The sequence below is a fragment of the Abramis brama genome, assembly GCF_963993115.1.
Source record: "Abramis brama genome assembly, chromosome: 6".
In the NCBI taxonomy this organism is placed as follows: Eukaryota; Metazoa; Chordata; class Actinopteri; order Cypriniformes; family Leuciscidae; genus Abramis; species Abramis brama.
This window is the reverse complement of record NC_139968.1, coordinates 7,356,019-7,369,842: the sequence shown is the minus strand read 5'-3', so window position 1 is coordinate 7,369,842 and position 13,824 is coordinate 7,356,019. Positions and strand designations below refer to the sequence as shown.

Below are 13,824 nucleotides of genomic sequence, written 5' to 3'. Positions count from 1 at the left end.
GTCAATAGTGTCAATATTGTGAAGAGTGGCTTGGCAATAAAGCTCTCTCTGATTCTGATTCTCATGGTTGTTTTTTGAGGAGTATGAAATTTATTTGAAATAGACATTGTTGGTACACGAAGCTGTGATCTGTTTTCTGAGAGTAAATGAAGAAATGCTGTGAACTCTTCAGTGATGCTAGTGAAGGCCTGATCTAAAAGTGCTGCTTGTTCATTCCATAGACATGCTGACAAAGCACTCTTTAAACGTCAAACACTATATGTGTAAAACAGCAAATCAAGTATCAGCGCCACGGGGTATTTCAGCATTTCGAAACATTCTTTGAAGTCTGCGTGTGTCGTTAACTATAAAAATGAATAAAGACAGAACAGAGCTTCAAAGTTCACCTTAATAAAATGAAGAGATATAAAACTTCATTAATAATCCCTATGGAAGGCCATTTCTGCCAAAAATCATGCTTAGGTAAATCTTATGACATAAAAAGTCATAGTTATGACATACTAAATCATAATTATGGGATTAAAAAGTCGAAACTGACAAAACTCGAAGTTATGACAAAAAAGTCACAATTATGAGACCAAAAAGTCGAAATTGGCAAAAAAAAGTAAAAGTAATTATTACAAAATTACATACTAAGTCATAATTATGTCATACCAAATCGTAATTATGGGATTAAAAAGTTGAAATCGACAAAAAAAATCTAAATTATGACAAAAAGTCAAATTATAAATCAAATTAAGAGATTCAAAAATTTCAATTATGACATTCTAAAAAGTAATAATTGTGACATACTAAGTCAAAATGGACAAAAAGTGTAAATTATGACATAAAAATGTAGAAATTATTACATAAAAAGTATTAATTATGTCATACTAAATCATAATTATGGGATTAAAAAGTCATCAAAATTATGGACATTAAAAAGTTGAAATTATAACATACTTAGCCAAATAATGACATACTAAGCCATAATTATGCCATAAAAAGGTGAATTTATAACAAAAAGTGAATGTCATAAATTAAGTCATATATGTATTTCATGTCACTAAATCATAATGACTTTCCATGATGTCATAGCATGGACATAGAAAGTCATGACTTCTTGTCTTGGCATGTCATATATTGACTTTTTTTTCCACAATTTCGAGCTTACACGTCATGATTATAGCTGATTGTTTTAGAAATGTAGTTTCCCACACAAAACATCTCATTCACCCGAAACTTATTCAGACAGCACTTACATTTGGTGTGAACGTTATTGTATTATATTCAAAGATTTTTTCTTTAAGGGGACAATTTTAAAGAAAGCACTTTTCAAGCAAACATTTCACAAAAAAAGTTTACCTCAAAACAGCTTGTTTAGGTTAATAAACAAAGAACTTGTGGGGAAATAAGCTTCATTTACCCTTCAGACAAGCTACAGGGACCGTAACAAGCCCTCTTTTCTTTACACGTTCAATGACTGGTTTTTAACATGATCTATTCCTGCTGTAGAAGTGGAAAGCTATCGTGTTGTGATCTGCTTTAGGAGTCTGCCCTCATCTGGACATCTAGCATTACAGTGGGAGATTATGGGCAAGAATGCTCTTAAAACACTATTTTATGACTTCATAACTTAATTTGGTAGTAGACGACTTTCTGTGTGTCATTTAGTTCGTAATCGTCTTGTAACTAAAAGCAAAAAAACTAACTAGCGATGTAGTGAAGGAGCGCCCGAACGATTTACCCATTGATTAAATATTTTCGCTCTTCGATCAACAGAAGCAGCGGCGCCATCTTGTGTCGCTCTTCTGACTACATGGCAGCTCCGTCAAAGGACACACATATTAGTTCGCGCTTGTCATTCACACAACCGATATTAATTTGTAATACATGGATTATGGATAAGATGTTAAATTAGCCATTTAGCACCCATTGAAAACCCTTATTGTCCAACTAGCAAACGATTTGATTTTAATGTTTTATCTATGGCAAAATGGTGCTTTCGGGCAAGTGTTTGTCTTTTTACAAAGGATTCAATGTCTCATACAGGCTTTTTTGGTCACTACTTCTCTAATATTGCGGTTGTTCTCATAATAGAGAACAAACTTTCTTCAAGGACGTCTTAACGTTACTTGGCTTTACTGAATGAGTGATTAGCACAAACCTGCTGTTCTGATTGACACTAGGAAAATGTCACCAGTTTGTCTTTAATTGCATTATTCAATTTATGAATATGCCTGAGAATGGTCTGAATAGAGTTGTAGATCTTATTTGCAACATGTACAACCATCAAAAATCACAACCAAACAGTTTAAAAACCATGTTTAATCAAAATGGTTCTTTACATTATGAAAAATCTGAACTGGAAAAAGAAAAAAACCATTAGTCACAAAAGCCAAATTTAATGGATATATAAATTTGACATCCTCACAGAGCTGTTGTCCGGCTTCAACATTCAAAACTTTCATATAGATTTATATCTCTAAACACTACTAAATAGGTGTCAATTCCATGTATACGTTACAATATGCTTTGCACATTAAAAAGGTACTGCACATTAAACTTGCACCTAAAAATGCAACTAAAAAAAAAAGAATGAAATTAAATAAAAATTGAGGGGGAAGAGTGGAAAAACACACTAACAAAAGAAACGAAAACAAACCGTAGCATGTACAACATGTACCTAAACCAGCAGAGCATAATTACAACATTCACATTTCATTTTTACGCGGATGGTTGAGACGTCTCAGAACTCTCAGTTCATGGGGAGCGAGGGGTCGGGGGTCACTGTACAGTTACTGACGCTTTCTGGAATGTCCTAGAAATGCTCTGACAAAAGTGGATTTAAGCAATGAAAACAGTTCATTCAATTACAGATTTAATCATCAAACTTAATCTTCTTTCCTTGTGGCCTGTCCCCAAATCCACCTCGTCCACCTGAGGGGGAGAAGAAAAAACAAAAAGTTATTCATCTTAAATTTATAATTCAATAGTTGTTGCTAAAACAAGGCTTAATGTTCATAACACTGCCAAATGTGTAGAGATTAATACAAACTGACAAAAAAAAAAAAAAAGTCACATTGTTCACGTTATTTTTTCTGTGCAATTTGCCATTTCTAAGTGTCGTACTTTAACTATCCTAGAGTTTTAATCCAATCATCATCACATTTGGTGCATCTCGTCTAAAGGCCTTTGCAGAGATCTTGAGATTTCATTGAAGCCTTGCAGCTTCCCGTTTCTTGGCAAAACAAACTTTGTATTACCTCAAGCATACAAGGTCACTGCCACTCTGTGGCCCCAGGAAAACCGTGAAGAAAACCACAATATAGGAGGATTATGAGAGAGTGCAACAGTTTCTGCAACCAGTAGGTGGCGTCATGACTCTGAATGTTGGCATGCATGGCCCTGTTTACAGCTGGTAGTAAGATGCGCTTTGTTCGATCGGATCACAAGTGGACGAAGCTAAATACAGGTGTAAACGGGGTCTAAAACATTTTGAGCACGTCCACTTTCAAAGGTAGCTGAAGTGTCAACCAGATCGCTTTTGTAGTGCAAACGCTCATGTGCTCGAATGCGTTTAAACAGCCACAAAAGACCATCTACTGACCTAATGAGTAGACATTATGGGAAGCGGCTAGCCAGACGGGATTTAAACTTTGGCTGGAGACCAAAGTTTGGTTTGAAGATGAAAAGCGTACCAAAAACAACTCCATTCCTGATTTCTAACACGCTCGCAGTGTTCGGCTGGTCTTGCGGCTGTTCACATGTAAATTGCGTGAGCTTATTTCATCCATTAGATCAAAAGATCAGAAAAATCCCATACATTTACCCACCCCTTGAAGAAATCAGGACAGAAGTGGTTGAAAGTTGACTAAAGACTTAAACGCCAGGTGTAAACAGGAATGTGTCTCCATCTACTTGTGTTTTGGTTGATCAGAACACATCTTAATACCAGCTGTAAACAGGGCCCAGATGTCTCTAGGCAAGGACTGGTATGCTTGAGTTACTACAGCTTCCCGTTTCACGGCAGAACAAACTTTGTCAGGCTGCCATGAAAACTCAAGATCTCCGCAAATGCCTTTAGATGAGACGCACCAAATATGATGTTGATCGGATTAAAACTCTAGGACAGTTTAAGTATGACGCCTGGAAATGGTTAGACTTTTGTAGATGTGGCACAATCAAGTGTTTTGAGTAGTTGACACCTACCTCCTCTCCCTCCTCTGAAGCCTCCGCCGCCGCCCCGTCCTCCTCGTCCGCCCCTGAATCCGCCTCCTCTACCGCCACCCCCTCGGCCTCCGAAACCCCCCCGTCCGCCGCCTCGTCCTCCAAACCCTCCTCTGCCGCCGAAGCCCCCGCCTCGGCCGCCCTCGCCCTTGGGCCTGGCGTAGTCCAGGGTCACTCTGCTGCCGTCGATCTCGCCGTCATCCATGGCTTCTTTGGCCGACTTGCAGTCTTCTTCACTGTCGAAGTCTACAAAACCGAATCTGGGGGAGGAAACCGTATTCAGTAAACATTCACGGGGGAAACCAGCAGCGGTTTCTGGATCGAAACGGCTAAAGATGTCTCACATCAGACATGGGTACTTTCCAATGAAACACCTGGAAACACCTGTTTGAGTGTGACTTTGAATCTACTTCTCGTGCGAATCCATACAACGCCACTGAACTGACAGAGAGGAGCTCATGAGAAGCATAAAACCACGGTTTGAGAGAATCAAACACATCCGTACCCTTTTGATGATCCGGTTTCTCTGTCCATGGCGACTCTGGCGCCAACGGCTCCTTCAAAAGAGTCTCTCAGAGACTGATCTGTGGTGTCTTCTGACAAACCTTTGACAAACAGGGTTTTTGTAGGTCCTACGAAGTGTGGAAAAAGCAGTTAGCACTTTGATCCTTAAGCATTTGCAAACAATATTAAGCTGATAAAACTTTAAGCTGCAAATCTACAAACCAGAGTTTCCTCTTCCTCCACCGCCTCGCTCTCTCTCGCTCTGACTGTACTCTAATCTGATGCTTCTGCCCTCAATATCTGTGTTGTTGCAATTCTCCAGCGCATCCTTGGCATCCTCCACATTTTCAAACTCCAAAAATGCATATCTAGAAAAACAAAGACAAGACATTAGACCAGTCCAATAAGCTGGAGAAAAAAAACAAGATGCTTCTAATCACACCAAGACAAATGATCAGAGCCAAAACTCAACATTTCACTTTCTCAATAGACACATTAGCAGGCATTCATTAGTGACGCGAAAACTTGCATGCCATCAACACACCACTCCTATACGGATAGACATTTACCACTGTGAAGAAAACTGGCCAATCAATCCACCATATTTAGTGTAAGAGCAGGAGCGGCCATTTGTAAATTGAACGCGTCTGGCTTTGGGTGTTAGTGTTATTTTACCGGTATAAAGATTATGCGGCTTGATTTGCAAACTTGTTTGTTACAATATTAACTTTTTGTAGCGCAAATAGCTTTAGAATTGAACGCACAGCCCTTCTGATTATGAAATGAAGTCACACGCACAGGAAAATTATGTTAAAGGTGTAGCCTTTCAAAGCATACTCAGATATGCGTGCTAGTAAGTTTCACCTTTGTCCAGGGTCTGCGCTATTTTTCTCCAGAAGTTATGAGTGATAAAAATGTCTTTGTATTCTTTTTAACTCAAGTTGCCTGCATCTCAATCTTATGAATGTGAGCTGTTGCTGCAGTCTCCAGCATTTGTTTGTTTGTAGTCTCTTCAGTTTGGGGCCAGTGTTGCCACCTTGTGGAACTACTGATTAATGCGAATGTGACCATTAGCATCACGCTCACTGTACACAGACTCTTGTGCATGCATAAAACCCAGAGTACACTTTGGCCTTTAGGTCACATGTCCAGAGCTGCTGCTGTTAAAATAAAACTGCAAATTGGTGGCGCTCAAAGTAACTAATTTACCAAATAATTGCGACTAGAGTAAGAATCCAGGTCTCAGAAATGGAAATATTGCACCGTGCTTTTAGTACCAGACTAACAGAGGCATTTCTGCTGATCTATTCTCAGTGAGATACTGCATTATTCAGCCGGTCTGACGTTTTATTACGCATTACTCAAGTCAAATCATGCGCAAATCAGACTGAATTTTCTTGCCGAACATTAGCGTTTGGTGTGAAGACCTAATAACATCTATTCCTCTTGATACTGCATCAATATACTCCTACACATCCTTAAAACCATTACTGACGCGCTGGACGTACCCCTTCGGCCTGCCGTTGTTCTGAGGTATTCTGATGGACACGGCCTTCTCAAACACACTCTGGAGGGAATCTTCAGTTGCGCTGAACGCCAGATTGTTTACGACAAGGACTTTGTTTGAAGCACCACCGGTTGATTGAGCTAGAAAACAAGAGACACATTAGCATTGATAAAAACAAACTAAAACAAGGACACCTAGATGGCATCGTTACTCACATCTCCCGCTCTGCCGGCTCTTTTCTCCGGTGAAGTCTACCGTGATCGAGCGGCCCTGAACATCGGCACCTTGTGCCTCTTCCAGCATCTTCTCGGCGATCTCCTCGGTCTTGAACTCAACGTAGGCGATTCTGTCACCAAAGTGGAGGTCGTCAGTCAACCATTTGCTCGAAACAAGTTTTATTTGTTAAAACACGAACAGTGTCTTAATCTTACCCTCTGCTTGAACCGTTGCTGCCCATCGGTACTCTAATATCAACAGCCTGGTCAAAGAGCTCCTTCAGATCATCTTGCGTTACTGAGTACGGGAGGTTCTTCACGAACAAAGTGCGTGCGTCTCTCTCTGAGGGAAGAAAACGATAAAACGTTGGATTCTGGAAACTCAAAGTTGTCGTATAGCATGGCGACGGCTCCAGATCAGTACTTGACCATCATGGAATCCACATGAGAGTTCAGGTGTTTGATAAGCTGACATCATTTCTAGACTCGGTTGGATTGACGTTCAAAGCGTCGGTAAGGACGTTACCTTTTTTGCTTTCCTGGGAGTCCTCCTTGCTTCTGGCCCTGTCGAGTTTCAGCGGCTGGCCCATCAGCTTCTTGCCATTGAGGGCCAAAGCCTTCTGCAAATCCTCTTCAGACGCAAAGTCAACGTAGCCAAATTTCCTGCAAACGAAGTTAATTAAAGAGTCAAATCAACACTCGCAATGCCTTTGCATGAATTTGACTGAAAGATGAGATTCAAAAATCCTCCTTACTTGGTCCCACCAAGTCGCACATCCTGAATTTCTAGGCCTTCCTTTGAGAAGAACTTGGAGATCGCAGATTTAATTTCATCAAAGTCCTTATTGCAGTTCAAGTTGCCCAAATAGAGACTGAAACCACCTGAAAGTTTACAACAAAGTTAGTTCACCAAACCACGACAAGGAAACACCTCTTTTTCCTTAAACTAGCATCAGAATTGATAAAAGGTGACATCACATACATCAGTATTAAGTCCCTTGTGATCATCATATGTAGTTAAATGTGCAAGAACTAAAGAATATAGAGCGCAAGTCTCACCCTCGCCATCAGTTTTCACTTTCTTAGCAGGCGGTGTTCCCTTCTCTTTTTTAGCCTCAGCTTTCCTCTTCCCTGGAGTGACCGGGGTTTCTGGAGAACAAAACATGGGAGTTTTAGAAGAGAAAGACTCCAAAGCACCATGAAAGTACAATAAAATGTTACAAAAACTTCACGGTTATACCTTCTTCCTCCTCATCATCGTCGTCTTCATCATCATCTTCGTCCTCATCTTCAGATTCCTCCTTTGCTTTCACCATTCCTGCCTTTTTGGCTTTGGGCGCAGGAGTCGTGTCCATTTCCTCTTCTTCTGAATCTAAGAAAACAATCAAAGTCATTGAGAAGTGTAAAAATAAAAAGTTCCACATTATTATCATCCAAATCATTCAGTATTAAGTCACTTGTGGTTCATAATGTGCAACTCTTTAAAATAAAAAAAGCCATTCACACACCATCATCTTCATCGTCGTCATCAGATTCCTCCTTGGCTGCAGGAGCTTTAGCTTTGGCTGCAGGTTTAGCGGCCTTTTTAGGAGGCGGGGTTTCTTCCTCTTCAGATTCATCTAAACAGGAACACAAGTTCAGACAGGGATTTACAAAGGCGTGTTCAGAGTGAAGATGACTTCACACTGCCTGCCAACATATTTAAATGAGGTATAATTAGAGCGTTTCGCACCATCGTCGTCTTCGTCGTCAGACTCCTCAGCAGGAGCAGCTTTGGCCGCAGGAGCCGCTTTCTTGGCCGGCGTGGCTTTGGCGGGTGCAGCTTTCTTGGGTGGTGGGGGGGCCTCTTCCTCCGACTCTTCTACACAAGACAGGAAATGGTGCGAATAGAGTTGTTAGAATGTCATCGTCTTGAAATTGCACAACACGAGCGTTGTGAATCGGCACATTTTACGATACGTCTGATATTCAGATGCAGAATGTAAAATTTAAGGGGGGGGGGGGGGGCTTACTAATGCTCTAAACTATTTATACACATTTATACACTTTTTACATTAAATTGTCAAGCACCATGGCCAACAAAGTCACTTGCTATACATGTTTGAAGTTGTACATTACTGTTTGTATACTAAAACATTGATGGTTTGAAAAATTGACTTGTAATGAATTGGCTTTTACTCCCAATTTGCTTTTTCAATACACATTTAAACAGTGGCTGTCATAAATGTTTAAATAATCAATGAAAGTAAGCGTTTCAGTAAAAAAGAATGATTGTGCAATAGTTTTTGTGTTTTATTTTTATAGCTGACTAACGAATTTGTTCATTGAACGGCTCTGAGGCAAATATAACGTCACATGACATACTTTACAAGCTGTTTTATTGACGTCTTTAGGAAGTTGTTCTGTATATTTGAACGTTCCCTCAGATGTCCATTCATGTTTATTTGGTGCTATAACTAGCTTATTGCGATCTATCGGATGGAAGGTGCGCCAAAAATAACGGCTAGTAAACTCACACACATCAAACACTGAACAAATAACGATTCTTGGGATTTAAGAATCGATATCTGCTCTCCAAAATGAGAATAGATTAAACATACTGTTCTTCGCCAGTGTTTTCATACCATCATCATCCTCGTCCTCGTCACTAGACTCCTCAGCAGGCGCTGCTTTCTTAGCCGGGGTCGCTTTAGCAGGCGTGGCCTTCTTTGGGGGGGGAGGAGCTTCCTCTTCTAATGGGAAGAGCAGACAAACACTAATTAGACTTCGGATTAGAGCACTGCGTTGAGAAAACCATCATGGAAAAGTTTGCGTACCAGATTCATCATCCTCGTCGTCTTCGTCATCATCATCCTCGCTCTCCTGTTTGGCAGCAGCTTTCCCGTTCTTCACTGCCTTTACCGGAGCTGCGTTCTTCTTCGCTGCAGCTTTGACTGGTGGAGCCTGTTGAAATTAAACTTGGTTATGAATCATGCTTAGGGCCTTATTTCCGCGATCACGGACGGAATCGCGGAATTGGCAAATTAACGCGGAATTTCACATATTTGGAATAAAATTCTGTTTTTGTGTGGGAGAAAAACATGTCTGAGGAAAAAATGTAGACCGGGGGAAGCAAATTTGGCGACACAACTCCTCCCGTCATTTCAGCTCCCCCTTCAAAACAATGAAAGCATGGCGAAGCGGCTCTCCACGGCGGAAAAGTTAAGAAACTCGACTAAGTACTGCATGTATAACTCAATTACAGTTTGGTTTTGTATTTTTTTTACTTGAAAGAAAAAGCTAATGGATCACTTTTATTTAAACTTATACAAGCTAATATCATTTATTTTACTGGACAGTATAAAGCTCATTCCCATTCATATTTTGTTGTTACTGAAAAGTACTGAGTAAATGTGATGTTTGTTACCTCAATAAATTTAAGGTCATTCCTATTTTATTTGTGTACATTTTAATCATTAACATTAAAAGCACTCTTTTTACGACTAAAGTAACAGTAAAGGGTAAAAAAAAAAACTGAATTCCCAAAAGTTAAAACAGGAAAAAAATAAAACGGATTTTATATTCATGCTGCAAATAAGGCAGTTGTTGCAGAGTCAGTCAAGTCCTCACCTCTTCCTCCTCGTCGTCGCTGTCCTCCTCGCTGGATTCCTCTTCCACATCTTTGGGAGGTGGAGGTGCTTTTTTCTTCAGCGGCGCCTCTTTCTTCGCTGCCTGCAAACATGGACAGATCAGAGGATTTACTGGAACCATTCGGCAAGTTTGGGATGAAAGATCTCAAAAAGTATTCACAAAAACCCGACAAAATAAGAGTTCAGCATAACTTAAATTTTTTTTTTTTTTTTTAAGTGATTCATTTCATTATGAATCCAACTAGTTAGTCAAAAAGCATGTCTAATATTTTATTAAATCATTAAAAATGGAACCGAAATTCAACCAAAAACCCACGGATACTGTGGAGAAAGCACTCCATAGGACCGCTTCTCATTAAACTTAATGGCTTGATAAATCGGACAAGTTTCATTACTTCAAATAATTAGAGATGCTTTTTGATTACTAACATTTAACTGAATCATTAAAATCAAAGTACAGAAATTAAAGCTGGTAAAAAAGGATTTTGAAGGGCCCAAAATGCGATTAAAGTCAAGCACACAAAACATGTTAACCGCACACATTGTGTTTCCTGCAAGAATATGAGTGTTTATTTGTAAAGCGCATCTCACACTGCTGGTAGTTTCAGTTTCACTTTAATTTAGGCTCAGCTTTCAACTATATATATATATATATATATATATATATATATATATATATATATATATATATAGAAAGCCATATATTTCATACACTTTATACTGCATTCTCATTCATAATCCTAAAAAGCCAAATACTACTATATCATAAAAACAATTTTACATAAAATATGTAAATCTTTTAATGGCGTTTGAAATACCAGATATTTGGAGGTGAAACCATTGTTTGTTTTTAGATTACTGATGAAAATAAGATTTAAAGTTGTAATATTTATGCACCAAACAGAGGACAAGTCAAAAGCTCCTTTATACACATACGTTGTGTACGCAACAAAATTGCCAAAACATGTTTGCATATTCTGTGGATCATTTAAATACCACGTGTTTCTCTCGCGAAGCAGATTTTTGTATTTCAAACGTTCGTGTGAATAATTAAATTAAACTTAAATGCACTTAAAATACCAAAACTGAAAAGTAATGTTTTAAAAAAAAAAGTTAAAAGTTAAAGTTTGGGTCTGAAAGGACTAACAAGCAAAGACCTGCGCGTGAACAAACCCACGTGGGTGCGCGTTACACGTGGAAAACCCACATGCGCGCTACCAGAAGAGTAAATATATTTTTTTTTCCGTATAACATGCAAGATTAAGCAATACTCGCGTCGTGCTCGGATATTATACTCGTGTGAGTCGCGTAAATATGCATTACCAATGCGATGCGGTTTAACGCAGCGTGTTAAATGTCTGCTCGATCACTTCAAAGAGCCAAAATGGAGGCGTTAGCATCAAGCTGCATCGCTGCACATGGCTAGCACACGAGTCGAGCAAAACCACGACACGAGAACAGCGCTACAAACCTCGCTGACCGGCGCAGAGTGATTTATTTACTCTCTCAACACTAAAAAAACCGTGTAAAATTAAAACCTAACACGTATTGTTAATGAGTCTCAGCTGAGGCCTACCAAACGGAGGAGCGTGGTCAGCCCGGGACAACGGGGGAAACAAACAACAAAGACAGATTACATATAAATTACCTCGTTTTAGACGTTACGGTTTATCATTAAAACACAATTTGCACTTTTGAGTTTACATAGCAACGCTATGAATACCTACAGTGGAAATACGTGTGTCGCACATGTGGGCCTTCCCGTTGCAAGCAAAGCAATAAAATAAAAAAATTATAAAAAAAATTCGCATTTTGAGCGTGGCGCAGTGCATAGTTACAGCATGTTTGCAGATATCTTACCTTAGCGAGCTTGACCATGACTGAAGTTGTTTGTGCTGTAAAGCTGGTTTAGCTGTGAGAGTGGCGCAGGCTGGAAGAGTTCAGTCACACGTGGTTCTTCTCGCTACAGGACAGAGAGCGCGAGCGGATTCGCTTTTAGTACGGCCCGCGAAACCCCGCCCAGTGACGTCGGCCGTAGTACTCGATTCCGCGAGTCGGTTCGTTTGAACAGTTCGTTTCGATTCAGTGATTCTTTTTGTCAGCAGGTGGGCCATGATGACATCCTGGCGCGCATGGCATAAGAGTGACTGAATAGATCAGTAAGGTTGACATTTACATGGACTTATGTAGCGAATTAAACGTGGACAAAACAGACTTCTCACCATCCAGCCAATCAACCCCCTAATTAATTAATTAATTAATTAGATATACAGTATATATAACATTTTAAAATAAAAAATAAATATATATATTTATTTTTTTATTTTTTATTTTAAAATGTTATATATACTGTATATCTAATTAATTAATTATATATATATATATATATATATATATATATATATATATATATATATATATATATATATATATATACTATTCGATTTAAATAAATCAAATTAATTTGATGAAACTAAATAAATAAAGCTTGATTTAAATAAGAAAGGCTGTGTAAAAATGTAACAAAATGAACTAAATAAATTTCTTAAAACTATTTTTTTTTAAATAAGTGTAATTTAATTTTAATATTTTTATTTATTTAAATACATACAATTTAATAAAACTAAATAAATAAAACTTGATTTAAATACAAAGAAAAATAGTGTAAAATGTAAAAATAAATAAATAAAAATGAACCAAGTATAAATAAATAAATAAAAAACAACAAAATGATTAAAATAAATAAATTATGTCATTAGACACAGGGTTGAATGGGATTTTCGTTATGGACTCGGGGAGAATTATTGTTATATGAGAATCCTGATGTCCTGACTAACAGTGTCAAAGGCTCTCCTCTTTCCCCTCTGCTTTTTCTTATAGCCATTCAACCATTTGCAATCGCAATTATAAGAAATAGAGATATTGAAGGTATAACAATTGCCGATTTTGAACTAAAAATAAATCACCCCAAAGGTGGAAGATGCTGTTGTAATAAATTATGATTCTGTTTTTGATAAATGCAGCAAAGTCAATTAACGATGCACCTCATTACCCATCTCTGAAATAGAGAGGATAAATATATTAAAAATGAATATATTGCCATATTTTTCAGGATCCCTCTAGCACCTTATTTTCCAGACTGAAGAGGCTTGTTACTGAATTCATAAGGAATAATAGACTTTATCTCTGCCTTATGATAGAGGTGGGCTTCAGTGCCCTCATTTCCAATGGTATTATTTGGCAGTTCAATTAAGATTTATTATGTTTTTTTGTTTTTGTTTTCTCGTCTTCTCACGACTGCGCCTACATGGTTAGAATTGGGAAAAAATTCAGTTAAATCAGATTTAGCCTATCTCTGGAAACGTATGACTCAGACTGTGAAGTATTAAAGACAATGAAGGAAAACGTTACGAATCCAATAGTTTTAAACATAAGGGTGTGGCATGAAACGTGCGCCACATGTCCTAAATGTACTTTCTTTCATTGTGTGTGAGTGTGAAGAGATCTTGATATTCTGGAAGGGAGTGTAGACTATGATAGAGAAAATAATCAATGTTACAATTTCTCTTGAACCTATTTTTTTTTTATATTAGACTTCTAGTAATCTTAAATTGAGAAGAAGAGCATATATTTGTGTCTATATACAGGATGGGGGTCCGGGTCCCTCGCACCAGGATGATCCATGGCATCTAAAGGATTGAAAAGCTGTGTCTGAGTCTGCAGTGTAAATACCAAACAAGAATATCATTCAGTTTTTCTG

The 13,824-nt window shown here is 38.4% G+C and overlaps 1 protein-coding gene across 2 annotated transcripts; it reads right to left on the bottom strand.

Moving 5' to 3' along the window:
• Nucleotides 1–2,289: 2,289 nt before the first annotated feature.
• ncl (nucleolin) lies at nucleotides 2,290–12,094 on the bottom strand. 2 transcript variants are annotated; one of them, XM_084117226.1, is made up of 17 exons: nucleotides 11,925–12,094; nucleotides 10,045–10,146; nucleotides 9,252–9,378; nucleotides 9,036–9,167; nucleotides 8,168–8,296; nucleotides 7,944–8,054; nucleotides 7,676–7,807; nucleotides 7,495–7,584; nucleotides 7,191–7,317; nucleotides 6,962–7,098; nucleotides 6,652–6,778; nucleotides 6,436–6,566; nucleotides 6,222–6,360; nucleotides 4,936–5,081; nucleotides 4,715–4,841; nucleotides 4,192–4,469; nucleotides 2,290–2,919 (listed from the first exon to the last, which is right to left on the bottom strand). In XM_084117226.1, the coding sequence occupies exons 1-17, from the start codon at nucleotides 11,940–11,942 to the stop codon at nucleotides 2,861–2,863; spliced, it is 2,112 nt and encodes a 703-aa protein (XP_083973352.1). In that variant the 5' UTR covers nucleotides 11,943–12,094; the 3' UTR covers nucleotides 2,290–2,860. The 2 variants fall into 2 exon arrangements, with proteins under 2 accessions (XP_083973352.1, XP_083973353.1); XM_084117227.1 differs by having other exon boundaries at nucleotides 9,060–9,167; nucleotides 11,925–12,060.
• Nucleotides 12,095–13,824: the final 1,730 nt, after the last annotated feature.

What these genes read in the sequence shown, in the direction of transcription:
- ncl (XM_084117226.1), bottom strand. An exon ending in TGACGACGATGAAGATGATG is followed by an intron (nt 7,808 to 7,943) that starts GTGTGTGAATGG and finishes TTGTTTTCTTAG; the next exon opens with ATTCAGAAGAAGAGGAAATG. An exon ending in GAGCCGGCAGAGCGGGAGAT is followed by an intron (nt 6,361 to 6,435) that starts GTGAGTAACGAT and finishes CTTGTTTTCTAG; the next exon opens with CTCAATCAACCGGTGGTGCT.